At 37.8% G+C, this 21768-nt stretch overlaps 1 protein-coding gene across 2 annotated transcripts in view; it reads left to right on the top strand.

The window, feature by feature from the left end:
* Nucleotides 1–21768, top strand: part of oc90 (otoconin 90) — a 50749-nt gene that overhangs the window by 11092 nt on the left and 17889 nt on the right. For both annotated transcript variants that reach the window (XM_039814499.1, XM_039814498.1), the window contains 7 exons: nt 4796–4861; nt 7224–7313; nt 9254–9343; nt 10380–10586; nt 15108–15326; nt 16127–16267; nt 17285–17380. In XM_039814499.1, coding sequence (XP_039670433.1) covers nt 4796–4861; nt 7224–7313; nt 9254–9343; nt 10380–10586; nt 15108–15326; nt 16127–16267; nt 17285–17380 — 909 coding nt within the window. The remainder of the gene's footprint in view (nt 1–4795; nt 4862–7223; nt 7314–9253; nt 9344–10379; nt 10587–15107; nt 15327–16126; nt 16268–17284; nt 17381–21768) is intronic.

Consider the following 21768-nt stretch of genomic DNA (forward strand, 5'->3'; position numbering starts at 1 on the left):
GCTTGTTTCACCGCTGCCGACTGCAGCGATCTCACTTAATACTGGACCAATGTCAAAGATTGTTGGTACCATCAGTCACTTAGACACAGAAACATAGGAAAATAGGGGTTGAAAAAAACGGTAGTTACCCTTTAAAGGTCCCATGGCATGACAATTTCACTTTATGAGGTTTTTTAACATTAATATGAGTTCCCCCAGCCTGCCTATGGTCCCCCAGTGGCTAGAAATGGTGATAGGTGTAAACCGAGCCCTGAGTATCCTGCTCTGCCTTTGAGAAAATGAAAGCTCAGATGGACCAATCAGGAATCTTCTCCTTATGAGGTCATAAGGAGCAAGGTTACCTCCCCTTTCTCTGATTTGCCCGCCCAGAGAATTTGGCCCACCCATGAGAGAGAGACATCATGGCTTTCAAACGGGCAAGTTGGCAGTTGGTCAAGGCCACCCCTCCACCTCCCCCTCCACCTCCCCCTCCTCCTCAATAGCTACAGACACAGAAATGGCACATCCTAAGGAAAGCTCATTGTGGGACTGGCTCTAGTGGCTGTGATTCTGCACCAAGGCTGAATTTCGGGAAAGAGACTTCAGATACAGTATTAGGGGACCACTAAGGTCTATATAAAAGAGACTTCAGATACAGTATTAGGGGACCACTAAGGTCTATATAAAAGAGACTTCAGATACAGTATTAGGGGACCACTAAGGCCTATATAAAAGAGACTTCAGATACAGTATTAGGGGACCACTAAGGCCTATATAAAAGAGACTTCAGATACAGTATTAGGGGACCACTAAGGTCTATATAAAAGAGACTTCAGATACAGTATTAGGGGACCACTAAGGTCTATATAAAAGAGACTTCAGATACAGTATTAGGGGACCACTAAGACCTATATAAAAGAGACTTCAGATACAGTATTAGGGGACCACTAAGGTCTATATAAAAGAGACTTCAGATACAGTATTAGGGGACCACTAAGACCTATATAAAAGAGACTTCAGATACAGTATTAGGGGACCACTAAGGTCTATATAAAAGAGACTTCAGATACAGTATTAGGGGACAAATAGCAAGGGATAAAAGCATCCAAAGAGCACCATGTCATGGGACCTTTAAGATACTGTCCATTCAGTATTTATTTATTTATTTATTAAGCACAATTAAGATCTCAATAGTTCAGAACAGAACTGAAACAAGTTAATACAACATGATGCACTATGCGTCAATAATTTGGACATTTGTGCTCATGAGTTACGACCTTCCCTCTCCAGACGAGTGCGTCAGCCGGGATTTGCGTCAGCAGCGATGTCGGAGCGCCCTAGATCAGAGGGAGCAATTGATTAGGTAGGTGCGCAGATGCCTGAGTCACACCTCTGCATCTCGCAGCCAATTAAAGCGATGACCTCTTGACGTTTAATCCTGCAGTTGCCTGCCCACGCACAGCCGGAGAGAGAAAAAAAAAAAAAAACAGTTCATTTGATCTTTCTCTCTGTCTGAGAGAAGCCGGAGGAGCGGAGTTACAGGAGGTTATTAAAGTGGAGAACTTCACAGGAAAAGTTAAAGTGTAAAGCCGGTTGGGTTGCAGTTTGACAGTTCAGGGGCGAGTTTTTCTCTCGGAATAAATATTTTACTGTTTGAACCTTATCTCAACTTTAATTACGTTTTTGTTGATAAAAAGCAAGTATGACACCCCTCATATGTTGTAGCCTAGTTCTTAAAAACCCAAATTATTGAAGAAAATAAGGAGTAAATCAGGAAATTAAGGTCCAATATGTAATATATTTACTGTAATAAATCCAAAAATGACCCCAATGCGTCATCAGATATTAAGGAAAGATGCTAAGTTGAAATACTATCTTTTCCGACAACAATGCTAAAGCCAGATGGCCTAGAAATCTAGACGCACCCTAGTGGCAGCAAATGTATTGTGCAGTCAGGGTCAGTCTAGGCACTCTCCGTTGGCTTGCGAGCTGGAAAAACCAAATCTTGGTCAGGCCAATCACATCATGTATAGAGTTGGTGGGCGGGGCTTATGGCTGCTGCTGCTGGGAACAGTGGTCTTCTGGAAGACTTGGAGTTCAGCTTTTCTTTGAGAAAAGAACAAAGAACGGCACTGAAGTCATTCTTAAAAAAGGAAGATGTGTTCGGAGTTTTGCCGACCGGATACGGCAAAAGTTTAATCTATCAACTAGCTTTCCTACCTTCTTCGTTGCTCTGGTTGGTTGCAGCGCTATCCTATTGCGTGCAGAGGGAATTTGAAAGACAACCGTTTATCCCGCCACTCGGATTGAGCTCCGTCAATGGTGAGTTCCCAGACCCAACATCTGGATGTGGGTCAGGCTTGTCAGGCTAAAAGCCAGTATGTTCTCCTTTTGAAATTTCCGTTGCGTGACAGAATGTCTGTCTGTGTTTTGGCCTGTGTGTTGGTGTCTACGGCCCAGTCTGACAGCCAGGCCGGGTTGCCAGATATACCTGTAAAAACCTAAACCCCAACGTGACATCATGACTTTGCGTAAACGTACACGCCACTTGTTATCTGTACGCATTTTGAGCTATCCGCGTGTATGTCTACGCCGTATTGACAATGAGGACATACGTCATGGTAGCTTGCTGTCACGTGACGATTTGGGAGGCGTCTGAGCCCGCCCACCAGTTGCCAGGGGTAACAGTGTAAGAGCGACACGTAGACGGAGCAGGAAAGACGGCTCGAGGAATTAGCATCACGGCGAACGGGTTGGGTTTAGGAAAAGAAGAACGGGACGGTTGAGTTTAGGAAATGTGACACGCGGGACCCGTCTCCTGGGTGAAAGTCCTGTGTTTGACCCATCCTCCCCCCCCAACCAACCTCCCTGTGCAGATTTTCACCCTTTCATACTACTCGCTACGGCGTCAATTCACACGCAATCACAAGGTAATGTAAGTCAACGGAGGCCAAATGGCGTTGATATACACGTTAAAAAGAGAGTATGCGTCTTGATAACACGCCAATAATGCCGTACGGATTGGCGTGTCAAACATAACGCCACTTCGTGAGATCAGTCTGTAAACCCAGCGCGCTACAGCTGTAACGTTAGAGAGTACTTCCTGTGTAGCCCTCAGCTAACTTGAATGGGGATTCAATTATGTAATTGCACAGCTCCTCTAGACTTTCCAAATGTTATCGGACTGAATGGATCAAATTCTGATAGTGAAACGAGTCATTTTGGTGCCTAAACTCAACTGTCATCGCCGTAGATGCTCACTTTTTTCTGGCTAGACTCCTCTACCAATACACGGCCCCTGAAAGGAGCATCATCTGGCGGTGCCTGTAGCCGGCTCACGGTCACCTGTTGGCGGCTAAACAACCGCCGCTGATAGCCGGCGTCCCGGAGCTCTGGAGCGGCTAAATACAACCAGCAAATGCTGCTCAGATTTTATCGTTTTATGGCACTATAGACCACACGTGTCAAACTCAAGGCCCGCGGGCCATATCCGGCCCCTTGCTAATTTTGATCCGGCCCCTATATACATTTAGGTTCACAATACATTTTGGCCCAAATACTTTTTGTCACATTTCACAACATTTTTTATGCTTTTTCCAAAAGTTTTTTGGCATTTTCTTCATACTTTTTGTCGATCAAACTGTAAGAGAGAAGACTATTTGAAACATGCAATAATACAGTAAAAGATATTTGACTTTTCCCATGACATAAAAGCAATAAACTCTATGTCTGGCCCTTGATGTGATTCTCACTTTCTAGTGTGGCCCTTAGGGAAGTTGAGTTTGACACCCCTGCTATAGACGTTCACGTTACAAAGCTTTATATTAGTTTAAAATACTTCTATTTTAGGTATATAATACATGGTCTATTGGTGAAGTAGATGATCACTTTATGGGGGTGAACAATTTGTCCCCACCGGGGATAAAAATAATTCAGCAGAGGCAGGGATATGTAGACCAGAAAGGGGGAAATCCCATACATCCCCCCTGGAAAATCGCATCCTGGTTGTGGCGCTCAACAAAATGTCTCCACTAATTTACAGGCGCTGTAGTCTGTATCCACGACGCTCCATTTCTGGACCGCCAGGTGTCACTCTTTTCGGATGTCCATCCCCTTCCTCTTCCTTTGTGTTAGCGTTCTAACCTCCGGTGGATTTCTGAGGACTATGGTTAACTGCTCCTCAGATCTCTGCAGGGTAAATCCAGACAGCTAGCTAGACTATCTGTCCAATCTGAGTTTTCTGTTAAAGACTAAAACTACTTTTGAACGTATACGTTCCACCAAAAGAAGTTCCTTCTAGGGCTGGGCGAGATGGAGTAAATCAGATATCACGATATTCTTGACCAAATACCTCGATATCGATATTGCGACGATATTCTAGGGTTGAAAATTGGTGCTTTTAACAAAATATCTTCACACTTTGATTTTAGATAAATAATCATCAGTAATGTGGACATAATGTCTAAGTGGGGAAAAGGCAGGATTGTCCGGCAAGAACATTTTTAAAGTGGTTTGCTACAACACAATGAAATGTGAACAATTACAGCCAAGTTTGTCACATTTGGCTTTCAAAATATCAACAGTGGGCTGCGAGAAAAAGGGATTTCATGATTGGTGTAACAAAATGAAGGAGAGTTTCTTTAGTTTGTAAGTTTGTAATGAATTCATTCTTTTTGAGTGAGCACTTGAGTTAGAACGGCTGCAGGCTTCATGTGAAGTGACTCTTTGGAGTGGATTTCTATTAAAAGAGAGACCGAAATTCATCCTGTTCGTCTGTCTGCTGGTCTCATCATGTCCTCCATCTCCTTCTCTCCAGATGTTCTCTCAGCGGGCAACGACTCTGCGAGCCAGCAGCTGTCCAACTCTTCCTTCCTGTCAGCAGGTAAAAAAAAAACCTGTTTGTGGTCGAGTTCACTTTGTGAAGCTTTCTGTTGACGCTCATCACATCACTGCGTCTCAAGAGAGACTGTGAGTTTTCAACGATGCCGGAACTGGAGTGTGAAAACTAGGGCTGCAACCAGGGCTTTAAAGGTCCCATGGCATGAAAAGTTTACTTCACGAGGTTTTTTAACATTAATATGAGTTCCCCCAGCCTGCCTATGGCCCCCCAGTGGCTAGAAATGGTGATAGGTGTAAACCGAGCCCTGGGTATCCTGCTCTGCCTTTGAGAAAATGAAAGCTCAGATGGGCCAATCAGGAATCTTCTCCTTATGAGGTCATAAGGAGCAAGGTTACCTCCCCTTTCTCTGATTTGCCCGCCCAGAGAATTTGGCCCACCGATGAGAGAGAGAGAGAGAGACATCATGGCTTTCAAACGAGGAAAGTGGTACTTGGTCAAGGCCACACCCCCACCCTCCACCTTGCCCCCCCTCTCTCCTCCTCAATAGCTACAGACACAGAAATGGCACATCCTAAGGAAAGCTCATTGTGGGACTGGCTCTAGTGGCTGTAATTCTGCACCGAGGCTGAATTTCGGGAAAGAGACTTCAGATACAGTATTAGGGGACCACTAAGGACTATATAAAAGAGACTTCAGATACAGTATTAGGGGACCACTAAGGCCTATATAAAAGAGACTTCAGATACAGTATTAGGGGACCACTAAGGTCTATATAAAAGAGACTTCAGATACAGTATTAGGGGACCACTAAGGCCTATATAAAAGAGACTTCAGATACAGTATTAGGGGACCACTAAGGCCTATATAAAAGAGACTTCAGATACAGTATTAGGGGACCACTAAGGCCTATATAAAAGAGACTTCAGATACAGTATTAGGGGACCACTAAGGTCTATATAAAAGAGACTTCAGATACAGTATTAGGGACCACTAAGGTCTATATAAAAGAGACTTCAGATACAGTATTAGGGACCACTAAGGTCTATATAAAAGAGACTTCAGATACAGTATTAGGGGACCACTAAGGTCTATATAAAAGAGACTTCAGATACAGTATTAGGGGACCACTAAGGCCTATATAAAAACATCCAAAGAGCACCATGTCATGGGACCTTTATATTCACTTTTTTTTATTCACCAGACAACATGGCTACTACATTTTTAAAGTTACCCGCCAACTACCGGCTAGAGTGCTAAGATCTGCTAATCTCCTCCTCTTGGATGTACCGAGAAGCAGACTAAAAACCAGAGGTGATCGAGCCTTCAGTGTAGCTGCCCCTAACTTGTGGAACAACTTGCCAGTCCATATCAGAACCTGCCAAACTGTGGAATGCTTTAAATCATTGTTAAAAACTCATTACTTTTCTTTGGCTTTTCCTAGGTTTGTTACTTTCCTGGTAATTTTTATTTTATTTTAATTTCACTATACCTCGTATATTGTATATTACACGTTTTATTGTTGTATAAAATGTATGAGCAGTAATTTGTTGTGTTTTAACCTGTGAAGCACCTTGGTCAACCATGGTTGTTTTTAAGCGTGCTATATATAAATAAATTGATTGATTGATTGATTGATAGCCAATTTTTTTTCCCAGGAAAAAAATAAAACAGATTACGAGTGCCGTTGAATAAAGCTTGAGAGTGTTGAGATCATATATCGCAATCAACTCTCTCGCGCCACGCAGTTCAAAGTACGTATTACAGCTACGGTGGCCTTCACGCTTCAAAAAGGGTCCGGGAAGCTACGATACCCGTTAGCAGCATTAGCAGCATTAGCAGCAGCTGTGAGTCTATCATGTGACAGCGAAAACGTGAAAGGTGGAGCAGTATGTCCTGTATGTCCTTTACCGGCTAACGTATTTCAAGATGGAGCATGAATATGGAGCGTCTACCCCAGGTCATGCAAATGTAATATTTCAAGCCAAAAGGAATACTTGGAATTGATGGTGGTGATTAATATTCATGAAAAAGGACAAGTTTGTGAACGGGCAACACAGATTTTGATAATAAACAACTAAACACGTTACACATTGGACCTTTAAGCATCCGTGTTTGAAACCTTACATTTCAGAAAACAGAGAAATTTTGTGCTATTTTAGATTTTACAAAATTTTTACCCTATTCACCTGCAGTGTGTTGCCTTCAACTAGCTCCGCACAAAGACTGGAAGACTAGCTCCGTCAAAAGTACAAATCAGCTTCTTTTTTTTTTTGGTCCAATCTTCCAATCACAACACGTGGCTGACAACCCAGCTTTCTCCACCTCCGCTGTGACTCACGCAGCTCGGTGGCCAGTGTGTGTTTGCTCCGACTCGGTCTGAGCCGTTATTGTGTTTGGCCTGCAGAGATGGACCCGCTAATGACCAGCAGCGTGGGTAACCGCAGTGACCTCATCACCCCACCGCCAGGCTCGCCCCTCCTGCTGACGCACGCAGGTACGCTCTCTAATAGTCACGCAGGTCACCGCGGCAACACAGAGACGAGAGGAGGGCAACAGCAAGATGGATGGATGGATTGATAGATAGATAGATAGATAGATAGATACTTTAGTGATTCCTAAGGGGAAATTCCAGGTCCCAGTAGCTTACAGACATCACACACAACATACACATACATCATAAACAGGATGATAAAATGACAAATCCACATGAATAATATGGACAATAAAAGAAAAGATACTAAATAAAAAATCCACATGAATGTACTACAAGGGATGTATAAGCATGGTAAGGTGCTGTATGAGAGGGTGTGTCGTGGTGGTAGTGCAAGTAAGTCCAATAGTGCAAGGATAAAGTCTAGAGACCAGCATTCAATATGGACAATATAAGAGAATAATGTAGACATAGTCATATAAAAACTATAGCAGTGCAAGGATAAAGTTTAAAAAAAGACAGCATTAAATATGGGCATTAGAAGGGAATAAAGTAGACAGTAGGATAGACACAAATCAACAGTCAACATTAAATAGAAGGATTCTTCTACACACTCACTGCATGTCACCTCTCTGCTGTATACGTGGTCACACACAGGGCCCTATTTTAACGATCTAAGCACACGGCATGAAGCGCCTGGTGCAGGTGTGTTTAGGGCGAGTCCAAATCCACTTTTGCTAGTTTGATGGCGGAAAAAAGGGTCCGTGCACCGGGCGCCTGGTTCTAAAGGGTTGTACTTAGTGTCTTCATTAATCAGAGGTGTGTTTTGGGCGTAACATGCAATCAACCAATCAGAGATCATCTCCCATTCCCTTTAAAAGCCAGGCGCGTTTGGACCTTGGAGCATTGCTATTATGATGGAGGATTAATATTTTTATTTGTAATCTTCTGCATGTGTGTGTGCTGCTGTGTGTCCCTGTGTGTGTAACAAGCATAGTGTGCGCGCGCTGTGCACGAGCCTAGGAGCATTTTACTAATGCTCTGTTAAAATAACAATGAAATGCTGCGTTATTGACTTTAGACCAGGTTTTTGTTGGTCAATGGCGCGATCACTTCCCGCTGCCTCATAGATAGCAATACGCCCAGAATGCACGTGAACACACCTCCCTGTAAGACCAGCACGCCCAGAATGCACCTGAACACACCTCCCTGTAAGACCAGCACGCCCAGAATGCACCTGAACACACCTCCCTGTAAGACCAGCACGCCCAGAATGCACCTGAACACACCTCCCTGTAAGAACAGCATGCCCAGAATGCACCTGAACACACCTCCCTGTAAGACCAGCACGCCCAGAATGCACCTGAACACACCTCCCTGTAAGACCAGCACGCCCATTTAGAAGACGTTCTCATCCCTCTCAGAATGAGTTCTAATGCTGATCCTGCGACCAATTGTTTTTTGTCAGATACTTACGTTTTGCAGGCATTTCTGATAAATCACATTCCCATCAGCTTCAGCTGTACTTTGCATGCTAACATGTTAAACTATGATTGTGAACATGCTAAACACACCGAACAGCACCTGCGTCAGCATGTCGGCATTTTTAGCATTAGGGTTAAATCTCAGCAGTGCCCCACTACAGCCTCAAAGAGCCCGGCTGTATACGTTCAGTCTTGTTGAACAGTGTTTTTTTATACTGACATTATTAGCTGTGTTTTTGAGAAACTTAAAGCCATCTGTGTTGCAGAGGAGGTAGAAGAGGAAGAGACGATTCAAACAAGTTACATCCTCTCGTTTCCATCTGTACGTTCTTTTCTAAGATCCTCCATGAAGTACTTCTCTGGCAATCTTGTGTTTTCCCAATCTGCTCATAATTACATTTGGCTGGAGCTAAACCATCCTTCAGCTTTACAAAGCACCCAAAAATTTTTTTTTCCTTTTTTTTTTTTCTGTGTTTGTAATTAATTTGGATAGACATGTCGTGCGTGTCACTTTTGCAGATTTGAATGGGGGTGTGACGGAGGAAGCGCTGGAGCAGGAAGACGTAAATAAGGATCAGACGACCCACAATCCACCAGCAATCAGTCGCGGTGAGCCAATAACACGGTCTGTCTTGATCAGGATTGATAACAGCAATGGAAGAACAGATGGCGATGTGTTTGTTTTATGTGGATGACGTGATAGTGTTTATAATTCCTAGAAGCAGGCAGTGATTCAACCGATGTCCAATTCACAAAAAGAACATTTCTAAATGTTGCCTGTCTGGTCGCTATGAACCGCCACACAGGAAGGGATGCATTTGATCTCTGCTATGTTTGGCATAAACAGAAAAAAAGGAGGAAAGAAAGATAAATAACATCATCTGTCTTGAAAAGTTAATGGTCCCCTCCACTCAAAAATGTGTTTTCCTTCTGTTAATGTCCCCGAAGGCCTGAACTTGACTATCCTGACTTGTATCCGTGCAGGTTAGGTTAGGTTAGGTGACTTTATTGGTACCCGTAGGTGAACTAGTTTTACAGTCTAAGAGGCAGGACATACTTAAAATGTTGTAGACCACAACATAACATACACAAAACATTAAAACATATAATAACAGGTAGTAAAACATAGAAAAAAAGAGGAATAGAAAACAGTACAAGTTTGTCACTAGAGAAGTTTTTATTTTTATTTCTTTAACATTCCTCTCCTAAAGTGTCTTTGCTCTTCCCTTAAAAATCGATTCAAACGGCAACCTAGATTTGGGAGATCGTGATAAGCTCTATTTCAACAAACGGTGGCGTATCCCTTTAAGCAAGATGATAAAAGATTATAAATATGGTTAGACGGGGTTCATAATCTGACATAGACTTTGCTGACTTGAACTCCGTTTACATTTGTCTGCGGTTAGGGAAACTTAGTGTCATTTTGTGACCCCACAGTTGTGTTGTGTAAACTTGAATGCTGGACTTCAGTAAACTTTCTTGACTTTAATCTATCTGTCTCAGTTTTGATCTCTGAGTTCTGGTGTCATTAGTCTCATCAACCAACGCGTGAGGATAACAGTGTGTTAGATAACTGGAGTCAGAACTTCCTCTGGCCTACATTTCTCCAAACTCTCTCCATAACACATTCAGTTCCCTGTTGCAGATTCAGTTCCGTTCGTCTACGACAGAGAAACGCTGAGCGAAGAAGAAGCAGAGCCGGACATACTCTCGGCACTCAGCTTCGGAGATGAAAACACGGTGACGTCTTCAGCACCCACAGCTTCACGCGCTGACACCTCACCTTCCAGTCGGACTACAACCTCCCTGAGGACTACAACTCCCAGAGAGATGGAGAAGTCATCTGAGGAAGGTGATAAAGAAATGCGGATGGTTTCGGGGTGACCTCTAGCTCACTTGGTAAAGTGTGTGCCAGTGGTGGAATGTAACTAAGTACATTAAATGGAGTACTGTAATTAAGTCCAAATGTTGAGGTACTTGTACTTTACTTGAGTCTTATCTACTTCTACTCCGCTACATTTCAGAGAGAAATATTGTACTTTTTACTCCACTACATTCATCTTTTCCAGCTTTAGTTACTAGTTACTTTAGTTACTCCGCTACATTCATCTGTTGCAGCTTTAGTTACTAGTTACTTTAGTTACTAGTTACTTTAGTTACTCCGCTACATTCATCTGTTGCAGCTTTAGTTACTAGTTACTTTAGTTACTCCGCTACATTCATCTGTTCCAGCTTTAATTACTAGTTACTTTAGTTACTCCGCTACATTCATCTGTTCCAGCTTTAGTTACTAGTTACTTTAGTTACTCCGCTACATTCGTGTTACAGCTTTAGTTACTAGTTACTTTAGTTACTCCACTACATTCATCTGTTACAGCTTTAGTTACTAGTTACTTTAGTTACTCTGCTACATTCATGTTACAGCTTTAGTTACTAGTTACTTTAGTTACTCCACTACAGCTTTAGTTACTAGTTACTTTAGTTACTCCGCTACATTCATCTGTTACAGCTTTAGTTACTAGTTACTTTAGTTACTCCGCTACATTCATCTCTTCCAGCTTTAGTTACTAGTTACTTTAGTTGCTCCGCTACAGTCATCGGTTACAACTTTAGTTACTAGTTACTTTAGTTACTCCACTACATTCATCTGTTAAAGCTTTAGTTACTAGTTACTTTAGTTACTCTGCTACATTCATCTGGTACAGCTTTAGTTACTAGTTACTTTAGTTACTCCGCTACATTCATCTGGTACAGCTTTAGTTACTAGTTACTTTAGTTACTCCACTACAGTCATCTGTTCCAGCTTTAATTACTAGTTACTTTAGTTACTCCACTACATTCATCTGTTCCAGCTTTAGTTACTAGTTACTTTAGTTACTCCGCTACATTCATCTGTTCCAGCTTAGTTACTAGTTACTTTAGTTACTCCGCTGCATTCATCTGTTACAGCTTTAGTTACTAGTTACTTTAGTTACTCCGCTACATTCATCTGTTCCAGCTTTAGTTACTAGTTACTTTAGTTACTCCGCTACATTCATCTGTTCCAGCTTTAGTTACTAGTTACTTTAGTTACTCCGCTACATTCACCTGTTACAGCTTTAGTTACTAGTTACTTTAGTTAATCCGCTACATTTATCTGTTACAGCTTTAGTTACTAGTTACTTTAGTTACTCCGCTACATTCATCTGTTACAGCTTAGTTACTAGTTACTTTAGTTACTCCGCTACATTCATCTGTTCCAGCTTTAGTTACTAGTTACTTTAGTTACTCCACTACATTCATCTGTTCCAGCTTTAGTTACTAGTTACTTTAGTTACTCCGCTACAGTCATCGGTTACAGCTTTAGTTAGTAGTTACTTTAGTTACTCCACTACATTCATCTGTTAAAGCTTTAGTTACTAGTTAATTTAGTTACTCCGCTACATTCATCTGGTACAGCTTTAGTTACTAGTTACTTTAGTTACTCCGCTACATTCATCTGGTACAGCTTTAGTTACTAGTTACTTTAGTTACTCCACTACAGTCATCTGTTCCAGCTTTAGTTACTAGTTACTTTAGTTACTCCGCTACATTCATCTGTTCCAGCTTAGTTACTAGTTACTTTAGTTACTCCGCTGCATTCATCTGTTACAGCTTTAGTTACTAGTTACTTTAGTTACTCCGCTACATTCATCTGTTCCAGCTTTAGTTACTAGTTACTTTAGTTACTCCGCTACATTCATCTGTTCCAGCTTTAGTTACTAGTTACTTTAGTTACTCCGCTACATTCATCTGTTACAGCTTTAGTTACTAGTTACTTTAGTTAATCCGCTACATTTATCTGTTACAGCTTTAGTTACTAGTTACTTTAGTTAATCCGCTACATTTATCTGTTACAGCTTTAGTTACTAGTTACTTTAGTTACTCCGCTACATTCACCTGTTACAGCTTTAGTTACTAGTTACTTTAGTTAATCCGCTACATTTATCTGTTACAGCTTTAGTTACTAGTTACTTTAGTTACTCCGCTACATTCATCTGTTACAGCTTAGTTACTAGTTACTTTAGTTACTCGCTACATTCATCTGTTCCAGCTTTAGTTACTAGTTACTTTAGTTACTCCCACATTCATCTGTTCCAGCTTTAGTTACTAGTTACTTTAGTTACTCCACTACATTCATCTGTTACAGCTTTAGTTACTAGTTACTTTAGTTACTCCACTACATTCATCTGTTCCAGCTTTAGTTACTAGTTACTTTAGTTACTCCGCTACAGTCATCGGTTACAGCTTTAGTTAGTAGTTACTTTAGTTACTCCACTACATTCATCTGTTAAAGCTTTAGTTACTAGTTAATTTAGTTACTCCGCTACATTCATCTGTTACAGCTTTAGTTACTAGTTACTTTAGTTACTCCACTACATTCATCTGTTCCAGCTTTAGTTACTAGTTACTTTAGTTACTCCGCTACAGTCATCTGTTCCAGCTTTAGTTACTAGTTACTTTAGTTACTCCACTACATTCATCTGTTAAAGCTTTAGTTACTAGTTAATTTAGTTACTCGCTACATTCATCTGTTACAGCTTTAGTTACTAGTTACTTTAGTTACTCCGCTACATTCATCTGTTACAGCTTTAGTTACTAGTTACTTTAGTTACTCCGCTACATTCATCTGTTACAGCTTTAGTTACTAGTTACTTTAGTTACTCCACTACATTCATCTGTTACAGCTTTAGTTACTAGTTACTTTAGTTACTCCACTACATTCATCTGTTCCAGCTTTAGTTACTAGTTACTTTAGTTACTCCGCTACATTCATCTGTTACAGCTTTAGTTACTAGTTACTTTAGTTACTCCGCTACAGTCATCGGTTACAGCTTTAGTTAGTAGTTACTTTAGTTACTCCGCTACATTCATGTTACAGCTTTAGTTACTAGTTACTTTAGTTACTCCTCTACATTCATCTGTTACAGCTTTAGTTACTAGTTACTTTAGTTACTCCGCTACATTCATGTTACAGCTTTAGTTACTAGTTACTTTAGTTACTCCGCTACATTCATCTGTTCCAGCTTTAGTTACTAGTTACTTTAGTTACTCCGCTACATTCATCTGTTACAGCTTTAGTTACTAGTTACTTTAGTTACTTCGCTACATTCATCGGTTACAACTTTAGTTACTAGTTACTTTAGTTACTCCACTACATTCATCTGTTAAAGCTTTAGTTACTAGTTAATTTAGTTACTCCGTTACATTCATCTGTTACAGCTTTAGTTACTAGTTACTTTAGTTACTCCGCTACATTCATCGGTTACAACTTTAGTTACTAGTTACTTTAGTTACTCCGCTACATTCATCTGTTACAGCTTTAGTTACTAGTTACTTTAGTTACTCCGCTACATTCATCTGTTACAGCTTTAGTTACTAGTTACTTTAGTTACTCCGCTACATTCATCTGTTACAGCTTTAGTTACTAGTTACTTTAGTTACTCCGCTACATTAATCTGGTACAGCTTTAGTTACTAGTTACTTTAGTTACTCCACTACATTCATCTGTTACAGCTTTAGTTGCTAGTTACTTTAGTTACTCCACTACATTCATCTGTTACAGCTTTAGTTACTAGTTACTTTAGTTACTCCACTACATTCATCTGTTACAGCTTTAGTTGCTAGTTACTTTAGTTACTAGTTACTTTACACATTAAGATTACTTCACACAAAAACACATGTAGTTTATATAATCTGATGGTTTATTATAAAGTAAACTAGACGACAATATATAAGTCCAGCTGAGATGATCAGACCGTTAAACACACAAGTGTGTGTGTGTGTGTGTGTGGTGTGTGTGTGTGTGTGTGTGTGTGTGTGTGTGTGTGTGTGTGTGTGTGTGTGTAGACCATTTAACACACAACTGGTTGGATCCTTTGCACTTTTGTACTATGGGAGGATTCTTCTTTACTTTTAATACTTACAGACTTTTACTGAAGGAACATTTTCAATGCAGGACTTTTACTGTAAGAGAGTATTTATACTGGAGCCCGACCGATTAAGGATTTTTAAGGCCGATATTGATACAAATATTTGGTGATTTAAAAATCCGATATATCGGCCGATATATATTTAAAATAAATAATCCAGAAACATATAACAAAATATAAACAGATTTCCCTAACATTAGCTATTTGTAGTTATGTATGAGTCCTCACTTAAATAATGTTAATGCAGTTTAAAAATAAACTTTTTAGTTTTATTGTCACAACAGAACATCAAAATATATTAAAGTTCTGATGAATAAAATGTATAATCTATCTGTAGAAATGTTTTAATTGTTAATATTGTTGATCGATGAACATTTATTAGTGTGAGTTGTTATTATTGTTAATGTCTGATGTCTCTGCAGGTTCAGTCATCGTTACAACTTCATCACTGACAGCAGCAAAACCACAAATCAGTCCACCGGAGGAAATAAAGTCGTTATCTAAAGAGGAAGAAGAGGAAGAAGAAGATGATGATGATGATGATGAAGATGATGAAGATGATGATGATGGTGGTGATGATGGTGGTGGTGATGGTGGTGGTGATGGTGGTGAAGGGGAGCAGGGAGCTTCAGATGAACACGGTGAGTTGAAACCAAGCAATGCTCCTTTAATATCACAGGATCTTCTCATTTCAAAATGTTTGTGTCATTTTATCAGAGTAGAATTTCATGATTTTTTTTACAGGAAGTCGGACAGAGCTGTAGAGACTTCGAATCAGACTTGAGTAACAAAAATCAGGATTTCTTTAGGACTGCTTCCTAAAACTTGAAAACAAAAACCCTTTAACCATCAAATTCGGACCTTGTAAAACCTCAGAACAATGACTTAAAGAAGCCAACACAGACTTGTATCAGTTTTAATTAATCATCAAAAATTGACCATTATAGAGCGCAACAGTGTGGTTCCGGAAGAAAAAAAATCCCGTACGTTTTCTCCATAAGGATTTAGATTATGAGCCATAATGTCTAAACCCTCCGAGGTCGACTGACTGCGAGCTGTGAGGTATTGGAACAAAAGTTTCTGCTCCTGTAGAAGCTAGAAGTCTGTATGAAATCTAAATTCTGTACATGGTCTTGTATCTTTTACCTTTTTTTTTTTTTTTTTTTGCAGTTTTCAAAATGTTTTTTTTTTGCATCAAATCAAGGTTTTGACATTCAAAATGTCTACTTTGCTCAAAAGTGGAGATCTCAACCCCCCCCCCCAATGTTGAACCCAGAGTTTCCACCCTTGCGTGGTCACTTTGTTGCTCAGCGTTCAGCCCTCCCCTTTGCATATGGAGACTTGTGACTTGACTTGAACTCCCCCTTAAAAGCAGCTGTGGTCTGAGGCAGAAATGGTTCTGAATCTGATTAGTTTTTTTATCGTTGTTGTTCTTTCTTAGTCCAGGGTATACTCCCAAATCGGTTTACGACTACCACCGCTAAAACAGCGACATCTACACCGACTGTAACCACGGAGAAGTCCAACGGAGGGAAAGGGAGCTCGACACCGTCTGCAAAGAGAACTTCAGCCTCACAAACAGGTCAGCTTGTTACATATAATGTGAATACACACACACACATAGAGACAGACACACAGAGGTTTGTGACACTATCTATATGGGGACCCGTCATTGACATAATGCATTCCCTAGCCCCTTACCCTAACCTTAACCATCCCAACTAAATGCCTAACCTTAACCCTTACCCTAACCTTAACCATCCCAACTAAATGCCTAACCTTAACCCTTACCCTAACCTTAACCATCCCAACTAAATGCCTAACCTTAACCCTTACCCTAACCTTAACCATCCCAACTAAATGTCTAACCTTAACCCTTACCCTAACCTTAACCATCACAACTAAATGCCTAACCTTAACCCTTACCCTAACCTTAACCATCACAACTAAATGCCTAACCTTAACCCTTACCCTAACCTTAACCATCACCACTAAATGCCTAACCTTAACCCTTACCCTCACCTTAACCATCACAACTAAATGCCTAACCTTAACCCTTACCCTCACCTTAACCATCACAACTAAATGCCTAACCTTAACCCTTACCCTAACCTTAACCATCACAACTAAATGCCTAACCTTAACCCTTACCCTAACCTTAACCATCACAACTAAATGCCTAACCTTAACCCTTACCCTAACCTTAACCATCACCACTAAATGCCTAACCTTAACCCTTACCCTCACCTTAACCATCACAACTAAATGCCTAACCTTAACCCTTACCCTAACATAACCTTAACCATCACAAACTTAATGCCTAATAACACAAAATTATAACAAGCCCACACACACACACACACATACACACATACACAGAATGATTTTGTTAAATGTCACATTCCTGCCATCAGGTAAAAAACATGTAACAGTTTAAAGTGCTAACTTTCCTCTCAATGTAATTCCACACATTATAACCATGTTCATTTTTAATTTCAGGAAGGAAAATGAAGAAACAGAGTTCTTTAATGCCTTGTTTAATCAAGTGGAATGTATAAATGTGTAGCCCCTGAAGGTCTTTGTGCTATGCTCTCCTCAGGTGGAGGAGGTGTCACCTTTCCATTTACACCAGCAGCACCTTCAGCTTCAGAGGAGGCCCGAGAGCAGGCTGGCAGCCCGGAGAAGGCAACTCAGGGTCAGCTCACTGGTTTTCCATTACACAGAGTTTCAGATAGCAGCTTTAACTAACATACTATACTATGATGTTTTTTTTGTCATACTATACTATGACATTTTGAAAAATAAATTTCAACATACTATACTGTGACTCATTTTTGAAAAAAATCATGTATACTATGACTTTTTTATTTTTTTGACATACTATACTAAGACTTTTTTTCGACATACTGTACTACTATGAATTTTTTCGACACACTATCCTATGACTCATTTTCGACATACCCTACTATGACCTTTTTGACCTTTTTCCCGTCATACTATATGATTTTTTGACTTTTTTCGACATACTGTACTATGACCTTTATTTAAAAAATGTCGACATACTATACTAAGACTTTTTTCGACATACTGTACTGTGACTTTTTTGACTTTTTTTCAACATACTGTACTATGACTTTTTTGACTTTTTTTCAACATACTGTACTAAGACTTTTTTGACTTTTTTTCAACATACTATACTATGACTTTTTTGACTTTTTTTCAACATACTATACTATGACTTTTTTCGACATACTGTACTATGACTTTTTTCGACATACTATACTAAGACTTTTTTGACTTTTTTCAATATACTATACTAAGACTTTTTTCGACATACTATACTATGACTTTTATTTAAAAAATGTCGACATACTGTACTAAGACTTTTATTTAAAAAATGTCAACATACTGTACTAAGACTTTTATTTAAAAAATGTCGACATACTATACTAAGACTTTTATTTAAAAAATGTCGACATACTATACTAAGACTTTTTTCGACATACTATACTAAGACTTTTTTCGACATACTATACTATGACTTTTATTTAAAAAATGTCGACATACTGTACTAAGACTTTTATTTAAAAAATGTCAACATACTGTACTAAGACTTTTATTTAAAAAATGTCGACATACTATACTAAGACTTTTATTTAAAAAATGTCGACATACTATACTAAGACTTTTATTTAAAAAATGTCAACATACTATACTAAGACTTTTTTTCGACATACTATACTAAGACTTTTTTCGACATACTATACTATGACTTTTTTTCGACATACTATACTAAGACTTTTTATTTAAAAAATGTCGACATACTATACTATTTTTACTATTAGATTTTTTTGAATACTATACTATGACTTTTTTTAATCAATTACTAAACTTTTCACATACTTACACTTTTTATTAAAACATACTATACTAGACTTTTTTAATCTATACTAGATTTTCCACTCTACTACACTTTTCGACATACTATACTATGTTTTTTACATACTATACTTTCATACTATACATGCTTTTTTCGACATACTATACTATGACTTTTTTCGACATACTGTACTATGACTTTTTTTTACTTTTTTTCGAAATACTATACTAAGACTTTTTTCGACATACTGTACTAAGACTTTTTTCGACAAACTATACTATGACTTTTTTCGACATACTATACTATGACTTTTTTCGACTTTTTTCGACATACTATACTATGACTTTTTCGACATACTATACTATGACTTTTTTTGACAAACTATACTATGACTTTTTTCGACATACTATACTATGACTTTTTTCGACATACTGTACTATGACTTTTTTTTACTTTTTTTTCGAATACTATACTAAGACTTTTTCGACATACTGTACTAAGACTTTTCTACACATACTATACTATGACTTTTTTTTCGCACATACTTGTACTATGACTTTTTTTACTTTTTTTTCTAAATACTATACTAAGACTTTTTTCACATACTATACTAAGACTTTTTTCCATACTGTACTATGACTTTTTGACTTTTTTTCACATACTATACTATGACTTTTTTGACTTTTTTTTCAACATACTGTACTAAGACTTTTTTCAACATACTGTACTTATGACTTTTTGACTTTTTTTTCGACACATACTCATACTATGACTTTTTTGACTTTTTTTCTCGATATACTGTACTAAGACTTTTTTCGACATACTATACTATGACTTTTTTGACTTTTTTTTCGATATACTGTACTAAGACTTTTTTCAACATACTGTACTAAGACTTTTTTGACTTTTTTCGACATACTATACTATGACCTTTTTCGACATACTGTACTATGACTTTTTTTTACTTTTTTTCGAAATACTATACTAAGACTTTTTTCGACATACTGTACTAAGACTTTTTTCGACAAACTATACTATGACTTTTTTCGACATACTATACTAAGACTTTTTTCGACATACTATACTATGACTTTTTTCGACATACTATACTATGACTTTTTTCGACATACTATACTATGACTTTTTTCGACAAACTATACTATGACTTTTTTCGACATACTATACTATGACTTTTTTTCGACATACTGTACTATGACTTTTTTTTACTTTTTTTCGAAATACTATACTAAGACTTTTTTTCGATACATATTGTACTAAGACTTTTTTCGCACATACTGTACTAAGACTTTTTACTTTTTTTCGAAATACTATACTAAGACTTTTTTTCACAAACTATACTATGACTTTTTTTTCGCACATAATATACTAAGACTTTTTTCACATAATTATACTCATGACTTTTTCGACATACTTATACTATGACTTTTTTTTCGACATACTATACTATGACTTCTTTTCGGACAAACTATACTTTATGACTTTTTTTTCGACATACTATACTATGACTTTTTTCGGACATAATTGTACTATGGACTTTTTTACTTTTTTTTCAAATACTATACTAAGACTTTTTTCGACATACTGTACTAAGACTTTTTTTCGACATACTTGTACTAAGACTTTTTTCGGACATACTATACTTATGACTCTTTTTCGACATACTTGTACTATGACTTTTTTTACTTTTTTTTCAAATACTATACTAAGACTTTTTTTCGACATACTTATACTAAGACTTTTTTTCGACATACTGTACTATGACTTTTTGACTTTTTTTTACATACTATACTATGACTTTTTTGACTTTTTTCGACATACTATACTCATGACTTTTTGTTCGGACATAACTGTACTATGACTTTTCGGACATACTGTACTATGACTTTTTGACTTTTTTCGACATACTATACTTGGACTTTTTGACTTTTTTTTTCGAGCATACTGTACTAAGACTTTTTCGACATACTATACTATGACTCTTTTGACTTTTTTTTTGGAGCAACTGTACTAAGACTTTTTCGGACATAATTGTAATACTTCTAAGACTTTTTGACTTTTTTCGAATACTGTACTCAAGACTTTTTGACTTTTTTTTCGACATACTGTACTAAGACTTTTTTCCGACATACCATACTATGGACTTTTTTTCGACATACTATACTTATGACTTTTTTTCGACATACTTATACTATGACTTTTTTTCGGCATACTACATACTATGACTTTTTTCGGTAAAACTATACTATGACTTTTTTTCGACATAATATACTTATGACTTTTTTCGACATAATTGTATCTTATGACTTTTTTTTACTTTTTTTCAAAATACTATACTAAGACTTTTTTCGACATACTGTACTAAGACTTTTTTCGACATACTATACTATGACTTTTTTCGACATACTGTACTATGACTTTTTTTTACTTTTTTTCGAAATACTATACTAAGACTTTTTTCGACATACTATACTAAGACTTTTTTCGACATACTGTACTATGACTTTTTTGACTTTTTTTCGACATACTATACTATGACTTTTTTGACTTTTTTTTTCAACATACTGTACTAAGACTTTTTTCAACATACTGTACTATGACTTTTTTGACTTTTTTTCGACATACTATACTATGACTTTTTTGACTTTTTTTTCTCGATATACTGTACTAAGACTTTTTTCGAACATACTATACTATGACTTTTTTGACTTTTTTTCGATGCAATTGACTAAGACTTTTGTCAACATATCGTATACTAAGACTTTTTGACTTTTTTCGACATACTATACTATGACCTTTTTCGACATACTGTAATTATGACTTTTTTACTTTTTTCAAATACTATACTAAGCAACTTTTTTCGGACATACTGTACTAAGACTTTTTCGACAAACTATACTATGACTTTTTTCGACATACTATACTAAGACTTTTTTCGACATACTATACTATGACTTTTTTCGACATACTATACTATGACTTTTTTCGACAAACTATACTATGACTTTTTTCGACATACTATACTATGACTTTTTTCGACATACTGTACTATGACTTTTTTTTACTTTTTTTCGAAATACTATACTAAGACTTTTTTCGACATACTGTACTAAGACTTTTTTCGACATACTGTACTAAGACTTTTTTCGACATACTATACTATGACTTTTTTCGACATACTGTAC

The sequence above is a fragment of the Perca fluviatilis genome, chromosome 11, assembly GCF_010015445.1.
Source record: "Perca fluviatilis chromosome 11, GENO_Pfluv_1.0, whole genome shotgun sequence".
Lineage (NCBI taxonomy): Eukaryota > Metazoa > Chordata > Actinopteri > Perciformes > Percidae > Perca > Perca fluviatilis.